The 21,131-nt window shown below is 41.7% G+C and overlaps 3 protein-coding genes and 1 non-coding gene across 7 annotated transcripts; all 4 read right to left on the reverse strand.

Annotated features, from left to right (window-relative positions):
- Positions 1–470: 470 nt before the first annotated feature.
- On the reverse strand, positions 471–542 carry TRNAH-GUG (transfer RNA histidin (anticodon GUG)). The gene has a single exon. It is a non-coding gene; the product is annotated as a tRNA-His (tRNA).
- A 467-nt stretch (positions 543–1,009) lies between these two features.
- On the reverse strand, positions 1,010–6,568 carry LOC103969547 (protein DWARF 53-LIKE). The gene is made up of 3 exons (XM_009383108.3): positions 4,578–6,568; positions 3,290–3,521; positions 1,010–3,064 (listed from the first exon to the last, which is right to left on the reverse strand). The coding sequence occupies exons 1-3, from the start codon at positions 5,885–5,887 to the stop codon at positions 1,133–1,135; spliced, it is 3,474 nt and encodes a 1,157-aa protein (XP_009381383.2). The 5' UTR covers positions 5,888–6,568; the 3' UTR covers positions 1,010–1,132.
- Positions 6,569–10,295: 3,727 nt separating this feature from the next.
- LOC135625508 (protein transport protein Sec61 subunit beta-like) lies at positions 10,296–14,556 on the reverse strand. 4 transcript variants are annotated; one of them, XM_065130395.1, is made up of 4 exons: positions 14,164–14,556; positions 10,826–11,219; positions 10,669–10,728; positions 10,296–10,321 (listed from the first exon to the last, which is right to left on the reverse strand). In XM_065130395.1, exon 1 carries the CDS (start codon positions 14,529–14,531, stop codon positions 14,208–14,210), a length of 324 nt encoding a protein of 107 aa, XP_064986467.1. In that variant the 5' UTR covers positions 14,532–14,556; the 3' UTR covers positions 10,296–10,321; positions 10,669–10,728; positions 10,826–11,219; positions 14,164–14,207. The 4 variants fall into 4 exon arrangements, with proteins under 4 accessions (XP_064986467.1, XP_064986469.1, XP_064986470.1 ...); XM_065130397.1 differs by lacking the exon at positions 10,296–10,321 and having other exon boundaries at positions 10,666–10,728; positions 10,826–10,889; positions 10,991–11,219; XM_065130398.1 differs by lacking the exon at positions 10,296–10,321 and having other exon boundaries at positions 10,666–10,728; positions 10,826–10,889.
- A 529-nt stretch (positions 14,557–15,085) lies between these two features.
- Positions 15,086–20,499, reverse strand: LOC135625501 (protein IQ-DOMAIN 3-like). Its single transcript, XM_065130384.1, has 5 exons — positions 20,015–20,499; positions 19,156–19,619; positions 18,018–18,239; positions 16,177–16,296; positions 15,086–15,982 (listed from the first exon to the last, which is right to left on the reverse strand). Exons 2-5 carry the CDS (start codon positions 19,561–19,563, stop codon positions 15,314–15,316), a joined length of 1,419 nt encoding a protein of 472 aa, XP_064986456.1. The 5' UTR covers positions 19,564–19,619; positions 20,015–20,499; the 3' UTR covers positions 15,086–15,313.
- Positions 20,500–21,131: the final 632 nt, after the last annotated feature.

Below are 21,131 nucleotides of genomic sequence, written 5' to 3' on the forward strand. Positions count from 1 at the left end.
GATGATGAGATTTTTTATTAAAAAAATATAAAATAAAGATTAGGTATTTGATATTTACTTAGATATGATTTTTTACCGATCTCAACAAGAACAATAAAAATGGATGTAACCTATCCCAAATAGTCAGAACTTACTATTTTATTATCTTACGTTACTATTAATGAAAGTTGAATACTGTTCCATGAACTTCTTATATTGTTATTGTATGGTCAGTATATCATGTCTTAAAAAATACATATTTATGTAGCTGGGTTAGAATAACAATTCTCATGATAATATATAATGCATATGTGTACAATATTCTAGGTTTAAAAAATATATATATTATATAGTAATACTATTTTTAATATATAATACTTGCAGTATTTGTATATTATTATTGTATGGTTCATTATAGCACATATAAAAATAAATAAATAAATACTTATGTGATGATTCACTGTAATTTATCTAAAAAAAGTTAAAATTAATGTGGCTGCTGGGATTCGAGCCCAGGTCTCCACGGCCACAACGTGGAATTCTAACCACTAAACTACAGCCACTTCATGTCATTATGCTTACAAATAATATATATATATATTAAAATAGCAAAGACTTTCGCCCTCCATTCCTCCTACAACCACCACCAACTCCAAAGCCTCCTCTCACCGCCGTCATTTCCTCCACCTTCACCTCCGCGGCGATGATCTCAAGTCAAACACAAGCGTGATGGAGTTTCGCCATCTACCAAAACGCATGTCAACCTGCACGTAACACACTGGCTCTTAAAGTCAACGTATGCCCATAATAACAGTACTACTGATGAAACCTTGCAGAGATGGTTTCTACCTTGCGTGGAGTCCAATCTGAGGAACCATTCTGGAGTCGGAGTGCTGATCAACACTGTTTGTAGGAGAAGGGTAAGCTACAGAGTTGGTTCTGAAGGAGGAGGATGAGGAGGAAAACTAACAAACGAAGGCAGACACCAATGGAGAATGATGATAGATGACCTATTTAGTGAAAATGATCAGAGCCATCAAACTTCCTGATTCGATTTACACAGGAAAGCAATTACATTAACAAGATTATAGTCATTTCACGAGGAGTGCTAATGCTACATTATGCAAGTAGTGTTACATCAATCTATACATTCTCAGTCGATGATGATTCTTGAAGGAAGGAGAACTCCAGGTGCATGCTCCTGAGCAAATGTATCCTTGCAAGCAACAAGTCTAAGAATGTTGTGAGTTGATGAGAGGTTGTACCTGCATCTCAACTCAGTGAGACTCCTGACAAGAACCTGCTCGAACCAGTTATTTAGAGCTCCCCTATCTTCTGATGACCATGCTGCTGCAAGTATCTCCTCCATTGCCTTTTGTTCAATCTCCAACACACAATCAGAACCAAAATTACTAAGAAAGATCTTGTTTATATCTTTCAAAATACTATCAGCAAAGGCATCGAAATCAATAGGCTTGAAGTCCACTGTTGCATCGACTAGGCCGAGGAAGTCTTCCATCCATGCCGCCGAATTTTCTGATTTAGAGTGATCTTTGTGACCTTCAACGTCTTCTACAGGCAGATTCAAGTCTAAGAACACATTTGAGGTTGTTTGTGCCCGTTTTGCAGACATCAAATCATCAGAAATATCCAGCTTGCGCTTTCTTACAAAAACAGAGTGTTCATATACTTGATTATTCCTGGGTTTTTGAGTTGAAGCAAATGAGAGCTTAGCAGTTTCTGGAGATGGTTCTAAGAAAATCTTCATCTGCCAACATGAAGCTGCCAGAATATTCTCCTCGGAAAAACTACTGTGATCTTTCCTCCGAGAAAAGTTTTGGCCTTGAGTTCCTGATGAAGTCAGGATAAATATGGCATCGTTTATGCCCAATTCCCTTCCATGGGAGTCAGGAAATTTACCGGTACGAATAGCTTGGGATAAACTGTTCTGAACAAGCAAGTCAGCTTTATCCACATTTTCAAGGAATACAACAGATCCTAGTTTCTTGCTTAGCTCTATAGCAATATGGTCCGCATTCATTTTTCCTCTACATTGTAAACCATTTCCGATGGCATCCTGTTGGTTACAGATGCTCCTGGGATGAGCAACACAATCCTGGTAACTTAGATCAATGCATACAAAGTTTTCTTTGATCCCATATATTGTTTCTGCAAGAGCCATTGCTACTCTCTTCTTTCCAATCTTGTCTGGGCCGCGAAAACTGAGCCAAACATCTCCTCTCAGGCTTGCACCACGACGTCTTTCACCAGTTTTACAATGGACTATAGCTTGAGTAGCAGCAATAGCTGCTTCTTCTTGTTGGCAAACTTTGTTGATGAGACTTGAACATAATGGTTTATAGTTACTCAAATCAAACTTGTGCCTTGTATTGGACGAGATGAGTGAGCTTTTATTGTAGGCAGAGGCACAATCATTTGAAACCTGTGAAAATGAGTGGGTCAGAACAAGTGGATGGGTACTCTTTTCGTCTGAAGATGATTCAACAGCAACATCTGGGCCAAATTTTCTAATCATATCAGCACTCATTGATGGCAAACAACCAGACAAATCCTCCAAATGATCTTTTTGCTCTTGCCAAACAAAATTTTCCTCATTGCAAAGCGGCTCATGAAGAGTTCCCAAAACCAAATCTGTCATGACAGATGTAACAGAGGAAGGTGAAGCATGTTCATCGCCCTGGTGAGATTGGAAGAACTCCCTTTGAAGCTGTTCACCTTTGGAAGGTCTGACCTGAAGTTTCAATGATAGGTCCTCATTTTCTGGTTCCAAAACCGAAGGCAAGGAGATCCTCTTACCAGCCATGATGATCTTCTGTGTACCTACTGAAATAGGATATGGAATTCCATGCCCTCTTGGCCTTTGATCATCATCAGGATTTTCACCATTCCAACTGCAGGCCCTCTCCATGTTAGAAATATATGATGGATTCGTAGTGCAAGCAACAGCAGCACAATCGTCTGTGTTTGTTGTCTGACAACCATGATGGAGGCATTGGCTGTTATCATTCCATTTCTTTTGCAAATCCATAATCTTAGCATTCAAAACTATTTGATCATCTTTAGCCTGCATTGAAGAAAACTGCATGACTTCTACTTGGAAAGGTAGGAAAATAGCTCAATTGCAATTGTTGCCTAAATTTACTCTTTACACAAGAGTAACAAGACCATGGCATGACATGTCTGGTGGTTCCATGACAGCTGGTGAATCAGTTTCAGAGGTGATATAAAGAAATTATTAAGATTTCCTGCTGTAATGTATGAAAATAAATAACCTTATCAGAGAACAAACCTTTGCTGCATAGGATCCATCATTCAGGCTAACCATATTGGCTTTGTGCAGCCAAAAAGGCAAGTTTGCATTTTGCTGACCATCAACTGAAAGAGTAAGAGAAACTTCTTGCTCGCACTTGTCATTGCAATCGTCATAGCGGAACACTGATGAATACACACTGCTAAATATGCCCTTTGACTCATATGCTGTAGGGAAAAATCCTCCTAGTGGAACAAATGACTCCATCAAGCTGTAATATGAACAAAACATGGTTGAGATTCCAGAGCACAAGTTTTTGCATCTTAAAACAAGCATATCTTTTACAGTGTGAAGACTAATATCAGGTACAACAGTTGAAAGCCTTCAGAAAAGTGCCTTCAATTAACCAAAACAAATCTCAGAATCATGTTTTGCCAACCAAATATTTTGCTATATCTTATGCATAAACTGGAAGCTTGTTGTCATGCATTGCTAGCAGATAAACACTTTTCGCATTTGCTCAAATACTACATCGGTGGCTGCAAAAATTGAGACATATATAAAACCGAACATCTTTTTCATAGACTTTGAATCTCAAAGTGAAAAGAAGAGGATGTAATCATATGGAATTGAACTATAAGAATGGAAGATCACAATAACAGGGCAATTACTTTGGGTCAAGGGAAAAACAAATCCTTGTTCAGAAGATTGGTGTAGCTGAAAAGTGCCAGTGATTGTCATATTGTTGTCTCTATATGTATCTTACTCTTTTCTTTTCAGTACACAAAACTAGTGCCATAACAGGCTTCAATGCCAGAAGAGACTTTGGATCAAGACAGTGAGGTATATTTTGTCCAGATTTCAGCATCCAATGCCAGAACAGGATTCAAACTGTTTGTTATGTATGATATTATACTTTAATCTCCAACTTGTCAAAAGCCGAAAAAACGAAAAAACTGTATTTTATAATCCTACAAACTGTATTAGCATACACCTGCCATCTGAAACCATAGTACTCTCAGTGTCATGTGTCTTGCTTTAAGCACACAGTATGGAATCTTTAATTCTTCCTTTTGTTCAAGCATGACAAACTTCAGTCTCTAAGAGCAAAAAGCTTTCATGAGCATATCAAGAACTTATAATCCTTGATGTAACATACACAATTTAGAAATTGGTCATAAGGTAGGTTCAGTTTCAAACCTAAGTAGAATAAGACTTAGCTGGAAAAAGAGACTAAGAATATGAAGCAATATCATGTTCAACTAATAAAGATAATCCAGTACTGAGATTTAAGAGCTTAAAACTTTGAAGTCAGTGATCCACCCACCTTGAAGGTCTGGTAAGTGATCTACCCATTCCAGTCCTCACTGAAGTGATTGGCAACAACTGCAAACCCCAATCTTTATCCAGCATTGGATGCTTGGACAAGAACTTCATGTATGTCTCGTACGTCGCCGACCATCCCATCACCCACAATCTCCCATGGTGGACCTCCAACAATCTGGTAACCTCTGAAACCAAACAGCTTTCCTTATCATTGCATTCAGCACAGCCTTCCACTGCCCTCTTCAAGTCCCCAATGTTCAAGATGGCACCTGGTGACTCTGCTTTCTTCCCCATCTCCTCCAGCCGAATGCCAACCGCCAGCTGATCACAGCCGCCAGTACTGAGCTCGGCCACCTCCTTCTCGATGCTAACAAGCTTTATTCCATGTAGCTCTGGCGGCAAAACCGCCCAATTCTGCCGCTCGACTACTTGGGCGAAGTCTCGAGCTGCCTCGCCGGCGCCAACTCCGACCAGCATCGGATTCCGTCCGCTGCTCTTCCGAGCAAGGATCTCCCCTATCCTCCGGCAATTCTCACCGCCGCCGTCGGAGCAGAGCTGCGCGGTGGCCGTGGGGAAGGGGAAAACGAGCTCTCGGGAGGTGAGTACTGTCTCGAATCCATCCCCGGCCGAGAAATTGGACAGGAAGAGCGGGGAAGATCGGGCGGCGCGGGGAAAGCGGAGGATGGGCGGCGGGGGGCCGAGAATGGCGAGCTTGATGTCCGTGCTGCAGAATCCGGCGTCGCCAAACGCCCGGCTGACCACGGGGTCATCCAAGATCGCGAGCAACAGCTGCTGGAGTTCCACCTTCACCCCGGAGAACGACGATGCGCCACCGCCGCCGGGGGTCTGCTGCTGCTGGTACAGGTACAACGTCTCCGGATTCCGCCGCTGGATCGCCTGCGACCGCTTGATCGCCGCCATCAGCGAGTTCGAAACCGGCGGTTCATCACCGCCGCCACCCTCCTCCACCGCCTGCCTGTTGCTCGACGACGACGGCAGCCGGTTGAGAGCCACTCCGAAGCAGAGCTCAAGCGCCTTGAACTGTAGCCTGGGCGAATATACGGAGCTCCGGGCTCGTGAGAGCGCGTCACCAAGGAGGATCGAACACGGCGCATGCGAGCCTCCATCCGCGCCTCTTCCGGCTGCGGGGGAGGGGTAGGAGGAGGAGGAAGAGAGGAGGAGAGCGTAGACGACGTGGAGGGACGTGGTCTGGGCGTGGGCGCGGCGGAGGGCGACCGACACGGCGCCGTCGAGTGCCGCAGCCGCCTCGGCAGCGAGGCACGCGCGCGCGTTACTAACCGGCGTCGGCATTCCGCCCTCGACCAAGCTAACATATACTCCACTAAAAACTAAACCCCAAGAATAACATATACCCCTTCTCGAATGCAAGATTCTCCAGGGAGTTCTCCGCAAAGTACAATACAATAGCAATTAGCAATAATAAGAACACGATGACTACCGCGAGAAGAAGAGAGAAGAGAGAAGAGAGAGGCAATCGATTGTCTATGGCAGTTGGCACTCCTCCGGTTTACTTATCGCTGGCGACGAGAGGGGGAGAACGGCGGGCCCCAGGGCTTCCAACCAACGGGGGAGCAGAATGGCCGGCGGGCCCCACACGGGGTGCTCCTCACACAACCGTCACCGCCAGCGGCGTCGCTGCTGCCCTTCGTTTCCCCCGCTCCTTGGACCGTAGGTCTCTCGTCGGTGAGTGACGGAGGAGATGCTGCGGATGGCGGAACCGCCGGTCGCGTCGCCCTCACGGGCGTACTTGCGCTGGAGAGCCTGGGGGTTTTGGTCAGCGGCCGGTTTCTGCTCGCAAAGGGCAGTCCCTTCCACAAAAGGCCTCTTCCAGTTTTGGGAGAGCACGGGTGATTCACCCGCCGAATCGTCAAGGGGTGATGTGCCGATTCGTCCGCACACGTCCTCATCAAGTCTTGAGAGACTTAAAGCACTCGAGGTGGACCCCACGAGAGGTGAGGGCCCAGCCACCTAGCCTCCCCCCCTGTCCCTCGCTTCATACTGTCCTCCCTACCCCCGGATAACTATATGGGAACCGAGACGAAGGTTCGTGTCCTCCTCTCCCTGTCTCTTCCCACACCGGCCGGTCCCGCTCACGCACTTTCCTCTACTGATGCAGGTGGGCACACTTCAACTTTTGAGTGATGATGAAGTCTCCATTGACTTAAGAGAGAGAGAGAGAGAGAGAGACTGCTCCCCGCCTTTCAGAGGCCGGCTGACACTACCACCGCCACCAACAATAATAACTGTCACTTGACGATCATCAGAAACAATTTCCTCGCACTGTAATTATTTTCCTGTGACAGAAAAGAAGAAATATAAGATTAAGTTTGATACATTTCATGCATCCCTGCATCTTCATGCAAGTGAACTGCTGTTTACGTGAAATCTTTGCTTTGAGCATTCTTCTCTTTGTCTGTTGTTTAATCTTAATCTTTAATGCATCACACCAACTCTTCTCGCTCATTATTGGTTGGGGTGCGTCCCTTTCTTGTAACTCCGAACAGCATTAAAGGAAGGAAAGCAGGCACTCGACGCCAATCAACATCTCCCTCGACATCAAATCCTTCTCAGCAGCGCAGGGTGGATGCGCTTTCCAGGATGATGACTGTGATGCCTTTTGGAAATGGACTTCTCCCTTGACACGCACTTGTCCTCCTCTCTCTCTCTCTCTCTCTCTCTCTCTCTCTCTCTCTCTCTCTCTCTCTCTCTCTGTGACTTGTAAAGGCCACAGAAAAAAAAACCTAGCTAGCTACTTTCTGGGTAAAGCTCGTTCATACGACGTCTTCCGTTCTTCTTCTTCCTCGCTTTTTCTTGAGGGAGATAGGTTGGAATCTGATCCACTACCACCCTTTCTCTTGCATCAGGCTTCCACTGGGTACCTCCTTCCCCCCTTCCCATCTGTCACTCATGCTTATCATCGCTTGGGCGGTGTTTTTGTTTCGTGCTTCCTGTTTTCGAAAAAAAGAAACAAAAACAATGATTGAGATTACGACCTGTCGTTGTTTTCTAAAAACATGTCTTTTGTGTTCCAAAATTTGTAGGAAGAAAACAGAAACAAATTGTTTTTGTTCGTGCATGCAGATTAGGATGAATGTCATTGTTTACATTGTTTATCTAGCGGCCATTTCTAGTGTTCTAATTTGTATCTGTAGAACAAGAAATCATCTCCTCAGCAAGCTAACTTCAGGCATGAAGGATAAAATTCAAGAGGACCATTATAGTGCGGGAGGAACTCTAAAGTCAGAAGAAGATGCTCCATGCATTGTATTTTATTGCCTTACATTCTCTGAAGCTGAAGCAGCAAGAATTCCTCCACTAGTTGAGAGAAATGCAGGTGTAAGAATTTCATCTCATTAATCATGCAGGGGGAAGAACATATACTGGGGAAGATCTCATAGCACAAGAAGCATATATGCTGGGCATTTGAGAGTCATGCAGGTGTAGGAATTCAATGAGTAGGCCTTTTTCTCAGTGGAGCATGCCTGCTGGTGAGGAGAGGGGGTGGGGTAGATGTGAATGAGATGACACAGGCTGCTAGTGTGTAATGAATGTGTATGATGGACCAACCCCACTCTCAAAAGAGCTGTTGCACCTTTTTTTGATGGCTCCTCCACTATATCAAACAGGGGGGAGAGAGAGAGAGAGAGAGAGAGAGGCCTTGAAATGGAAGCAGAATCTTTGGTAAAGTAAGGCCTTCATTTTCTTCTTTGGTGCTTTCACCTCAAACTTTCTCCATGGCAGGTCAAGCTGCAAGTTGATCTGTAGGGTTCCCTTTCCACAGGGTTAGTGGCATAAATTAGCCTACATTTGGACCAGAAATCATTCCCTGCATGCAGGATAGTCCACTTTGTATCTTGTGGAGCCTGCTGCAATCAGCTCAAGTTTACATGTGGCTAAGGCCAAACACCTGTGATCCTCTAGAAGCAATCACCACCTTGCGGTTCTAATGACTCCATGGAAAGCGATTCAATCATGAATGGTTGCTACCTGGCCAGATGCAACCTTCTCCCTGAGAGTGGAGGGAATCACCTGCATCTCATGACAGACAAGATTCCATGACTTCCATTGAACATTACGAGTGGATACCAGGATCCCAACTTAGCTGGTCAGATCAAAGTAACTGGAGCACTGTGAAGTGTTATTGTGTTGGTGGGAATGGGGAGTCGTGGCAGGGTTTGACGTCTTACCATGTTGAGCTTGAAAGTTCTCCTTCAGATTAAGTTCCATCATGTGTTCTAGATCCGAAATGTTATCCAGAAAAATAAGATCCACCATGCAGCAGAAAAAATAAGCAATGGAATCAACAGGTGGTGCTGAAGAAAAAGGTTTGCCTGAGTAAAATGTGGGCAGCAGTATCTTTCGGGAAGATCGAAGAAAACTTAGCACAGAAATCTGCAAGCCTTCATTGTGTTTCCATTTTGTTCGATCACCATCTTGAAAGATGAATTATCATCTGGTTTTCAATGGTTTTTGCTGCTTTCTAAAGCTTGGAACCTCCACCATCTCTATGCTTTTTCTTTTTCTCAATATTATGTCTAATTCAGTGTGAGCTTCCTTTCTGCTAGATGACTGACTTTGAGGTTTATCATTTAATGTTTTATCAATATCATTTCATTTAAAACTTAGGTCAGTAGAATAAACAAGATCTACATAAATTATTATTAGTAGAGTAGAGTGATATTGACGATCTCAATAGCACTCAACCATTTTGAACAACCCTCTATCCAAAGATCTCTTCAAGTATGGAAGTCATATTCGGCTAGACAAAACCCATATCACAATTGTCCATTCATCTCAATCTCAGTCCTAGTAAAAATAAGACTAGGATAGTCCTCACCCAAATAATAGGAATAACAACCAAACAAGAGAGGTACACTCCTAGTTAAAATAAGATAAGACTATGTGATAGATAGCCTTAAACAAATCTTAACTACAATAAGACTTTCCAAATCCTAACCTAACTAGGACTTCACCTTTACCTCAACTATAAAAGAAGGATAACCCTCTCCTAGTATCCAAATGGTGCCCTCTTTTGAGAAGCCAATCAATCCTAAATTGAGAAGAGAAGAGAGAAGCAAAAACAGAAGAGAAAGAATAAGGGTAGAGAAGAGATAAAAGGATGGGGAGGAGAAGGTGAAGATGGAGACAAAGTAAGGAAAGGCAAACGAGGAGACACAGGAAAGGGGAGAGGAAAGCGGAGGCTGGAGAGGTAGGAGGAGAGGAAGACTGAGGAGGAAGAAGAGCCAACAGGGGCAGTAAAATGCACAACTACGAAGTAAAATGCAACAAATTTGCCTAGAAAAATTGACAGGAAGCACATCTAAGTAAAAAAACTAGTGCAGTGTGCAACATAAGATGATGCAACGAAATAGAAACGAAACATAGAAGTTTATGAACATTATGATATGATTGTAACTATCCAATCGGTATATGATATTTCCCTTTATGTTCTGAGTTATCAGACAATACACAAAGATACATCTGTTCTTCCAGATGCTTTGACCAGATTGAAGTCTCCTTATTATTACAGTGGAAAAAGAAAAGCAGATATAGGGTGTTATCTGTCGAGAGAGAAAGAGAGAGAGAGAGATGTCAAGCTAAGCTATGCGCTTGAAAGAGCTTACAGTTGTTTGATCCAATGGCATGGTTCAGAAATTACAGTCGTTTGATGCAGTCACATTCAGATATTATCCATGTACTGCTTGTGGACCATCTTCTTGTAATCTGGTAGGACATAAGCATCAGTACAAGTCAGATCACCACATTTTAAGTGCTGAAGAATTGGATAATTTATTATCACAAACTAAATAAGTCTATTGTCCACAAACTAAATAAATGGAGCAATTTATCATAATGCACCAATCAACTGATCATGAACCATGAACACCATGCTTTTGTTTCTTAAGTAGAATTTATCTCAGAACAGTTACCAACAAAACATCCAGGAAGAAGCTTATTGCTCAAACTTCAGGATGTAACTTGGCTAAAGTTGGAATGTTTTATGTATAGTAGAATACTGAGATGGATAAATATAGTAGCAAAAAAGGTAAGGCCAGAGAGAACATATGAACCTTCTTGGTTGCTCCACAGTGTTGCAGCATAGCTGTTGAGAGGACTTTCATTATTGGGTTCTGTGGCAAATGAAAATAATCCACAGTTAACAAGATGGGGCATTCAGTTGAACGAGAAGACGGTATTCCCATCACAAATCATAGAAAGATTCCGTACCTCCTAACAAGCTCTGTATAGATAACAAGATCGTTCTGCAATCATATGCGGAAGACCACATGTCCTGGGTCAGAGTACAGAATATATCATGAACACAAGTGCAGTACATTGCATTAGGCCATTAGCGTAGTAGTTTGCTGATCGGAAAGCCAAATATCAGAGTACCTGAAGGATGTCTAAACAAATGTTGCCACATTGATCAATATTTGGATGGGAAGCATGGAGTTTCAAGCTTAACCAGGGGTGGCTTAAATGGATAGACCAATGGGAAGCTTAGTGACAGCTTGTACAACAAGCCTTTGTATGGAGTTCCTTTGCTTCCCTCAATGGTACCGATCCAAGAGAAGATGTTTTCACCCTCAGGAAATGCTGATACTCCAGTATCTCCACTCATCTATGCATCAAGAAAATGATCAGACACACAAAAAAGAAAAGGCAACATTACGGGAGGGAAACCCATAAAAGTAAACAAATATTTAACAATTATTCAAATGCACTAAATGAAATTATTCATCACAAAAGGAATTTCATAATTGCATGACAAGAAAAGGTTCTTTTTTGGCAATAACATGGAACCATATTAAATATTCTTAGTGGGTCTTAGCTCTTGTGTGGCCTATATGGAGAAGATATTAATTCATATAATAACACTCATTGAAATAAGCAAGATATGTGAGCTTAAAACATTTGCGTGTCCAAGAATCCTCAACTATTGATAGTCAGCTTTCCAAAAGCTAACAGGAAGCTGACTACACAAAATGACAAGTGCTATTGTCTTGAAATCAGTGAATTTAATGGCTCAAAACTAAGTGCTTGTAGTTAGCGAATCTTGAACTGAACTCCTTGTAGGTGATTTTTTTCTTCAAATTGGCAAACTACTTCTAGCTCTTTCTTAGCTTGTGGCTAACCTTGCTTGCTCCCAGAAAAGTACCGTCAGTGTGAGCATCACAACCACAATGCTGTAAGTTACTCATTACCCACCTGCTTCGGACCTTTAATTTGTTGCTGTCTGCATTCCAATTATCTGATTTGATATTTGATATGTTAGTACTGTAAGCTTTCTATTCATCTTTCTATTGAATAACTTGACATGTGAAGTTATTAATTCCAACTGATTACAATGGCCCATATCTGATGAGTACTGAAAATAATTTGTCGCTAACCTAACAAACATCTACAAGTAGTTGCCAAAATGAAGACTGATACTTCCCATCTTTGAAGATGGGCGGCTCAAGAAGACGAAGGATAAGGAAGTAGGAATGCAGAGGAGGAAAAGGAAGCCAAAAGAAGAAGTGAGCAGAACAAACAAACATGTCGTCATAATAAAACATCAGTTCGAGAACAAAAGGAAGAACCTAACCCATATTACCACATACATTTAATGTTCTATGGACTGACCATGTGTATTTATAAACATCCATCTCAATTATCTCATCATATACTACTATCAACACTATAAGCACATATCATAGCTGGAAACAAATTCTTTTGAAGCATGTTATATACTATGGTTTCCTTGACAAATAGTATATGTTGTCGAAGAAAATGGAAATTGACATAGATAATAAGATGACAAAGGGTAACATGGTTCTCACCATAAAAAGTAAATGGAAAACCAAACACAAATTCTAACAAGTAAAAGAAAAAGATTATTCAGAAAGCTTATTCACCTGTCATCACTATCAACCATGCAATGAATTGGAAGGTTCATTCTTGAAATTGCAGACATGTTAGCAGTCATAAATATTAATATCTTTTTAGTGTAAGTGAGTAGCATGGTCGAATGATTATTGATGTCATTACTGTTGCATGGACATGAATTCAGGTGTCGGATTCGGTAAGGAACAAAATGAAGATACTGTAAAATGTCAACTATGAGAAGCTGAGTTCAAAAGAAGCCTTAGAATCACAGGAGGATCACTTATCAGATTTGAATACCATTTGATGTTGGAACAGTATAATTAAGGGCGCGATTAAGTCTCTGATGTGCAGATATGCAGATCCATATCCAACATGGATTTGGGTCTGGGTGTGAGAGTCCATAGAGCTCACTTCAAGAACAAGCAGGAAGAAATTTTGAACCAACGTCTTAATCACAAACTACCATAATTGCACTGAACATGAGTGAAAGATCGTTATTCTACAATACATATTTGTCCAAAGTAAGGGCTCTTATCAAAACAGTGAGCCTAGTAATATTAAATTCATTCAACTTAGAAAATTTGATTTCAGGTTGCATTTCCTAAGATGGAAGGTAGGCAGAATGCCTCTATCTTAATAATCTCCCCAACTGTATGCTACCCTTTTGACATCCAAGACATTCAAACCTTTCGATTATAAAAGGGCTAAAGCTAGCAAAAACTACTCACTTTATGAATTGTACCATGATCTTGAAGAATTGGAGGATATAACGAAAACGATGGGATGAACTACTTGTCCTCAGTTATCAAGATAATCTGAAGTACTGTGTTAATTAATCTCTCTGTTATCCAACTTTTCAAACTGAATCTTATTATACAACGAAAAAATCGTAAAGTCCCAATTATTTGGGGTCGATAAGATGGATCTTTTGCCATCACTAAGATCTATAATGAGTTTAATAATACTTAAATCTTTATTTATAGTTTCTATTAAAGTTTTTTAAATTTTCATTTACCTTTCTTGTACCGCTAATACCACTAACAATAATCATTTAACCTCGTCTAACTATGTATTTGTAGGTATTCTTAGTGTATGTTTATAACATCATAAACGTTTCTCTCTCATTTTATCATCTACTGAAGCGATAACTTCACAAGTTCATCTCAGCATTTTTAGCAACACAAACTATTATCAGCTTCATTAACACTCTCCAAAATGAGCCCTCGAAAAGATCCCTCAACCAATCCATGGTGAAATCATTAGGCATTTCAACAGTAGCAACTTTCAGCTAATCTTGGGAACAAGATGAAAAAGGCTTGGCCAAGCAATTCAAAGCAGAAAATGGCTCCAAATTTAAATGCAATCTAAGGGTTGTATTATAAAACTCCTATGTTTTAACATAAGGGTAATTTACTCGTCGATGATTGTTATGAAACTGACTTCATCTAATTATGTCTGCACAATCTCGGGAAGAGATCGCGCATATGTGTAGATTAATACGAGAACAGAAGAATAAGAGAAAGCAGTCATCTTTCCCAAAAAATCGATCATGAATTAGTGCATCAATGATTAGAGACTACAACAATTAAGAAGAGATGTAACTCGATTGCAAAGGTACTCTCTTCCATCAAACCCTAAGAACAAAACAGCAGACTGAATCTAACAAGGAGACGAAAGCAAACACAAAGCAAGCTTACGTGAAGTTTTACACAGTTTCTTCCGGAGATAGGTCGGCGGCGGATTAAGATCCGCCGGAGGAGCGGTAGCGGTAGAGCTTGCCGAAGACGTGCAGGGCGGTGACGAATCCGATGAAGCAGAGGCTCATCACCAGGACGACCGTGGGCGTCATCTTGAACCCGGGGGCATCGTCGGTGTAGAAGCGCAGCATGTTGCTACCTCCCCCGCCGCCACCGGCGGCCCCGAATCCCCCGGCGGAGCCGCCACCCAGCCTCCGCCTCCTCATTCCCGCAGCAGCCGCCGGCGTCCCCCTAGGCCCCACCGTGGCCGGTCGCCCCCCGCCTCCCGCCGATGACGCCTTCTGCGACAGCGAGCTTCCCCTCGCCATCCTACTCGAGATCGACAGAACAAAAACGAACTGGAAACCACGAACCGCAAAAAGCCCTTCCTTTCGCCGTCTCCTTGGGAAAGAGACAAAAGAAAAATACGTATAAAGTCTTACCCATTCATTTATTACGCAATCATTTACCTGCCTCTTCATTGGAAAAACTCTTGGGTCCCAGTACACGACTACGTTCCCACCAATCACTGTACAGGTATCGCAGCTAATAAAATACAAGCATCCATATCCGGTTTCAGACAACAGTTGGTAGAAACAGTTGGTTAGTCTAAGAACAGGTCGCCATCCTCTTGGAAGATGGGCCCCGCAATGTGGGTCGCTAAGTAGGTAGGCATCGAAGCAGAAACACCATGCCGTTCTTGAGGTGGAGAGCAGTGGACGAGACGATGATTCCCGTGCACCCACAGCAAGGCTTTCAAGGATTCCATCGTGCATGAGAATGATCTTAGAAGCTCGTCAGCTTCCAAAAGTTCATCAGGCAATCTAAACCAAACAATTCTTTCACAGTTAGATCTCTAAAAGATAGTTTCTGTGGAGGGGAATGGAAACAAATGGTGAAGAACATTTCAGCAATGGATGCTATTACAAACCAGTTTCTGATGGATAATCTCTCACTAAAGATCGAAGGCGATAAAAGCCAAATCGCTCCCCATTAGCTCACTAACAAGCCATATCAACAACAATGAACACAACCCTCAAGAACAATCCCCACACATACAACAGTGCACTTAGTAGCTAATGCTGTGTCACCACAAACCACCAAGGCTCTCTCAATTGTTGGCTTCTTGTTCCTTCTCGATAGCTACATCCTTCAATGGGGAAATTTCTACCTTGGGAATTCTTGCAGGAGGTGATATACTGTTCACGTCAGTCATAGGAAAAGAAAGCCTCTTCACCGAGCAAATTAATCGCTCCTTTAGAGTTCCATGTCTTTCACTTTGAGGGCTAAGGAAGCGAGACCTGGCTCTCACTGATTCTGTGGATGCCATGTAGCTTGGAAGGGACACCGAGCTCACCAGGCTCTCATTGTCTCTTGCCGATGAACTGCGCCTCCTTGGCTGCTCAGACTGCAGGCTGAGCATGCTCCTTGAGTCATCATCTGCAGAGCACCGACTAAGTCTTGGGGGGCTCACTGATTTCTTTCTGTTCATGACCGATGATGGCTTAGACTGTGGAGTTGCAGGTGACTGGTGGCTGGGAGGCCGGCTTGATTTATGAGCTGCTGATGAGGTGCGTTCCATGCTAGTGTCATAGCGCTTCATTGTCTGTCCTACGGTGCTGCAGTTGGCTATCTTAATGGTGGCATCATCCTTGGTCTCTGTCGTTCTGTGGTTCTCCCATGGCCTTGCTGCCATCCAGCGTTGCAACCAGTTCCAACCCCATTGTGGATTGCTCGGGTCTGTGGGAACCATAGTCGAGGATCTGGAAGAGCTCTTCCACTGTGCCAGAGAAAACGGATAAAAACATTTGAGAGTACTGAATAAAAACTTACAGAAAGTACTAGAAGGAAAAGCAAAGAATGGTATGAAATGCCTAGTTAAAAAAAATCCACAATTATAGTGCGATTAAGAAAGCTGAGAATTGAGGTAGCAAGAACATCATAGATGCATTTAGGGATCAAAATGCCTACTACCTGATGAGAAAATGCATAAGCTAGTGCCCTTTCTCTTCTTATAGCAGCTTCTTGTTTGTTCAGTATATTTGCTTCAATTTGCTCTTTGGACCGAAGACTATCATCCCATTCCTCTTTGATCTGTCAATGGCCATTAACCATAAGTCCAGACATAGCAAAATTTAGTTTTGATGAAAAGATGAGCAACATGAGTTCAGGATATTGTGTAAAATCACATAATAGGTAACAGATTACAGTATGAAATACCAAAGTTATGGTCTTGAACAAGAACTGTTAAAATTGTCCATTTTGTTATTAAGATGACCACCACATACCCATTGCCATTGATAACTTCCTCTTTCTAAATCAAACAATATAATAAAACAGACTAGCAATAGGTGTATAAAGCAAGGTTCGCAATACCGTACCGTACCGGTATTTCGACCTGGGCTCGGTACCGGTACGGTACGGTATACCGAGTGGTACACCCAGGTGTACCGAGCGGTACACCTAGGTGTACCGAGTACAGTGCACTGCTACAGTGCACTCGGACCGGTAATAGTCGGTCCGCGTACCGACAACCTGTCGGACTGGTACGTACCGCCCGTACCGGGCGGTACGGCTCGGTACGGCAGACCCTGGACTATAAAGTAGAATATTATGATCAAATTCAAACTATGGATGCAATAAATATATTTGCAGCAATAGCACGGGGCTCATTGATAATTTTTGTTAGTTTCATAAGTGAGCTAGTCCACCGCAACAAAGATCTTGTGGTTAGCATAATGCGCAATTGATAAATCTCATGTTTGAATCCGTGTAATATAATGGAAGGAAATTAGTTTAAAGAAACAAAGATACTAAAAGAAAGCCATGAGGCTCTTAGCTATCTCGTATTAGGTAATTTAAACTTTAAACTAAACCTATACAAGATGCTGAAAAAATGACTCTCTGCACTTGCTTTGGCTCATTGTCTTAGTAGCACATAATTTGTAGGGAATATGTCATGAAATGACTGCTAAGTTGCAATAGTTACTGTTAGAAATGACAAGTGGAGTTTGAGGGTTTTACCCACCTTTAAAGGATATAGGTAGACAGACCTGACAAATTGGGACCAATCCATGTGTTGCTGACTGGAACCTGCCCTAGTTTTTGTGGGTTTTTGCTGGATGAACAACATTTAAGAGGTTTTTGAAGGGAATTTTGTGTAAGATCAATGGTGGAAATTCAATTTAGACCTGAACCAACCTGCGCCTCGACCCAAACCTAGTCCAACTTCTAACCATTTTACAGAATACAATCTACCCTATGAAACACAATATAACCCTGATCAAGGAACAGAGCATGTATGGGCGAGTTTGGAAATGACAAAACTTGGCCCCGATCAGCACCATTGTCAACCCGAGATACAAGGCAGTTCACCACCAAATATGAAGGCTCTATGTATTCTACCATCTAAAAATTTTAGAAATATAATTAAGTAAAAGAAAAAGTCCACCACAGGATTTGATTGAAGATTAGTAAATCATGTAAAAGCAGTTGCTAGTTTATTTCCTAACGTCCAAGTCTTAGCTCTCGTGAAGTAGCATGGTGAAACTGGTTTCCTTCCTAGAATTTATATTCATCACAGTTTTCAGAACATGCAAATCTCATATGCATCACCATAGCACAACAAATGCAAACAAAGTAGCAGATCTGGTATATCCAATTGTATACATTGAACAGGTATCATCAATCATTTAGACCATCCTTCACTGCATCTAAACCATTATCAATCGCTGCAAACAATTTCACCTTTCTGAATCAAAGCATCAAATGGTGTGTAAAATGATATTGCAGATAGTGACAAAATGCACACTCACCTTTATTTTTGCTAGTTGAATCTCATGTTTTCGTTGCAGATGCCTCTGAAGAGCCTGGTTTTCCTCTGTCATTCTGATCCTCCTTGAGCGTATCTGTGTCTGAACTCTTGCCATTGTTTCCATGGAATGCAATGTGTTAGTAGTCTGAGACTTGACAGAATTTCCATCAACCCATCTCTTCAACCTAACAAATCCTCTCAAATCTCGTAGTGTTCTTCTTGCCTTAATAAAATTTTCAACAAAATAATAATAGATCATATCACCAACAATTGAAGACCGGCAAAAGATCATAAGATAGTAAAGGAGCATCAAGATGATAAGTGCAGAAACACATGAACTGATTCAATGCAAGATGAATGTGCAGGTCTCACTAATAAGTGTAGCCCTAAATAAGAAAGGTCTTAACCCAATTAACTCAATGCTCGTGAATTGGTGCCGCACGAAGAACTTGATATAAACCAGCTTTATCTTTGTACATATGCATAACGGTTTATATTTCATGATAATTTGATGATTTCTTGAACTTGTTTAAACAATTTTTATTTCATTTGAACAAGTTAGTAAGTCAAATGGACAAGGCTTTGGATCTGAAATCCTAAACGACATTAGATCTTAAAAATATGTGTGATGCAAATTTGGCATTCATTGCTAAAGGGAAAATTATGAACATAGAATTCCCATTATAAAGCTTTTGAACCCAACACATCCACGGTTTTGCACTATATGCTAATGTGGATATCAAAAAGTCAAGTAAATTAGCTTCATATGCCTGCTAATATGTAAATAGAGTATCAATAAAACACAATGGTTTGCTGACCTTATTTAGTAAAGGGAGGTACAGAAAAACATAGAACAGATAATTAAATGGATAGGACACAAGCTAAAATAGGGAAATTATAAGAAAAAAAGCAAGCCGATTATGTAAAGAGAACAATAGAATGTCAAGGTTCCATGATTTTCAAGACAACCAAATGGTGATATTTGCACTTCCAACAAGAACAGAAGGAAGCCCAGTTTCTCTAAAAATATATAAAATAACAAAATAATATTCTCTTGCAACTTAACCATTGTTTCCAATGAGAAATTAATGATAGAACAATCACTAAAAAAGACAAAATGTTGAAACAAGAAACTATACCAGGCACCCCCGGAACGCAGCCTGGATCTTGATGGCTGCAATATCTTCTTTCGATTCACCTAAGAGCCCGGTCATTGAGGTGGTGAGGTGGATGACCTGCGCTGCTGCTTCAGCAGCAACAGCTGCAGACTCTGCAGCAACAGCTGCAGCCTCTGCAGCAACAGCACTGGCAAGTGCCCCCGAGTTGGCATGCTTGCTCTCTTCATCCCCCGTCTCTGTCAGCTTAACCCCCTCAATGGGAGCCAGCGGCAGCAGTTGAGCATCATCGTGAGCAGCAGTCTCCACTTCTTTTGTAGGGAGTGGATCAGAATGCTTGGATTTACCAAGATTCTCCCTTTGTTCTCCTTGACAGCAGTTACAGATCAAGGTTCTCTTGACCGCAGTAAACCACTTCCCTTTTTTCCCCATCTCCACCCTCTTATTGGTATATTGTAATCTTTATTAGATCACTCCTGTGCGAGAACCTTCATCGGACAAGCAGCAAAGAAACAAGAGAGTGAGATCAAATCCTAATTCATTTGGTGCTATCCCGCGTCCGCCACAAACCAAGAAGACTAGGTTATATAAAAAGTAACGAACTTTCTTCCCAGAAATCAATACTGAAAGCATAAAGATTAGGACAAAACTTTCTCACAGATTTCATCTTTTCCCCAGAAAAATCAGCTCCAGGACAATCTAAATCGCATTTATAGCAGCAAATGGAAATAATAAGGAACTAAAACCAAAAAATCAAAAAAGGAGCAAACAACTGAAATTATCAAAATGAAAGAAGCAAAAAGTAGAACATAACGTAGGGAGACAAAAGGAAAAGGAAATCGAAATGGGAGCAAAAGGAGAAGCTTTTCGGGAACACCGTTACCTTGTACTGGTGGCGAGATAGCAGACACGCCAAAGGTCCACTCTTTCTTCCCAAAACGATGACAGGAAGCAGAAAGAAACGAGGTCCCAAAGACTGGGTTGGTGGCACGATCACGCCAAGGCCCACAAAGAGGACCCTTTTTCCCTCCCTTTTTCTCCGTCTATTAGAGGCGAGAAGAAGAAACAATTCTCGGAAAGAAACCAAACCCTGGAGATCGGTTAAGACCGCGAGAGGAGCACACGGCCACCCACACCCTCGCTCTCCCTCCCTCTCTGATGGAACCGACCTTGGCGGGAAGGTTTGGGACCCACCTCGCCAAGCCGCCCTCTCCTACTCCTCCTCCTCCGACGCCAGAAGGGAGCTGCCCTCGCAACCCTTTTAAGGCTCTGTTGCCGTCCCATTCCGTTCCTCTCTCTCTCTCTCTCTATCGCTCTCCCTCTCCCTCTCGCTCTAAACTTCGCTTCTCCTCCTCTATCCCAAAACTAATCTCTCGTTTCGCCGAATCGGATAACCGCCCGTGTTTAACGTGGACAAAGGTAAACGGATAGGCCACCTTTTTGGAGGCCATCGCGGTGGGGTGCGTTTCGGTGAAACTAATAACTCTCACCGCCGCGTAACGGTGGCAGTAATGCCGTTGAGTTCGCACGATGCTGCAATTTAATAATACAGTAAAAAAATCGAGTTTTGCAAACTTATTTCTATAAATAAAAATATGTAATTATTTATTAACCAAAAGACCATATTTTGTTTACTCCAATACTGTCGATGGGGAAAATAAAATGTGAAGTTTTGGGTTTTCCTTTCCAAAATACCTAAAAAAGAATCTCAATTTTTCAAAATAATAAAATTATCCTCATCGATAATTGTTTATCTTAATTTTGGAGTTTCCTTTCGAAACGATAGAATCAAACAAATTACAATCTTATTATAGTATAAAACCGATTCAATTATAGTGTTTTTTATTCAATCGAACTGATTAATAATAATTTTTAAATAAATTATATTATTTTTTACTAAACTAAAAACATCATAACTCGATCAATTAAAATTCTCACAAACCTTAATTATTAATCTTATTATGAGTAATAAAGTTTTTTTAAAATATTTTATTTGAGAG

This window comes from Musa acuminata, chromosome BXJ2-10 (genome assembly GCF_036884655.1).
Source record: "Musa acuminata AAA Group cultivar baxijiao chromosome BXJ2-10, Cavendish_Baxijiao_AAA, whole genome shotgun sequence".
NCBI classification, from domain to species: domain Eukaryota; kingdom Viridiplantae; phylum Streptophyta; class Magnoliopsida; order Zingiberales; family Musaceae; genus Musa; species Musa acuminata.

Bases quoted from the DNA above. Each gene is read 5' to 3' on its own strand.
- LOC103969547 (XM_009383108.3), bottom strand. From the start codon at position 5,887: ATGCCGACGCCGGTTAGTAACGCGCGCGCGTGCCTCGCTGCCGAGGCG. The intron at 3,522-4,577 runs GTGGGTGGATCA...TTCATATTACAG, and splicing joins TCACTTACCAGACCTTCAAG to CTTGATGGAGTCATTTGTTC. The intron at 3,065-3,289 runs GTTTGTTCTCTG...TCTTCAATGCAG, and splicing joins ATGGATCCTATGCAGCAAAG to GCTAAAGATGATCAAATAGT.
- LOC135625508 (XM_065130395.1), bottom strand. From the start codon at position 14,531: ATGGCGAGGGGAAGCTCGCTGTCGCAGAAGGCGTCATCGGCGGGAGGC.
- LOC135625501 (XM_065130384.1), bottom strand. From the start codon at position 19,563: ATGGGGAAAAAAGGGAAGTGGTTTACTGCGGTCAAGAGAACCTTGATC. The intron at 16,297-18,017 runs GTGAGTGTGCAT...GGCCATTGACAG, and splicing joins TTCAACTAGCAAAAATAAAG to ATCAAAGAGGAATGGGATGA. The intron at 15,983-16,176 runs GTAGTAGGCATT...TCTCTGGCACAG, and splicing joins CTTATGCATTTTCTCATCAG to TGGAAGAGCTCTTCCAGATC.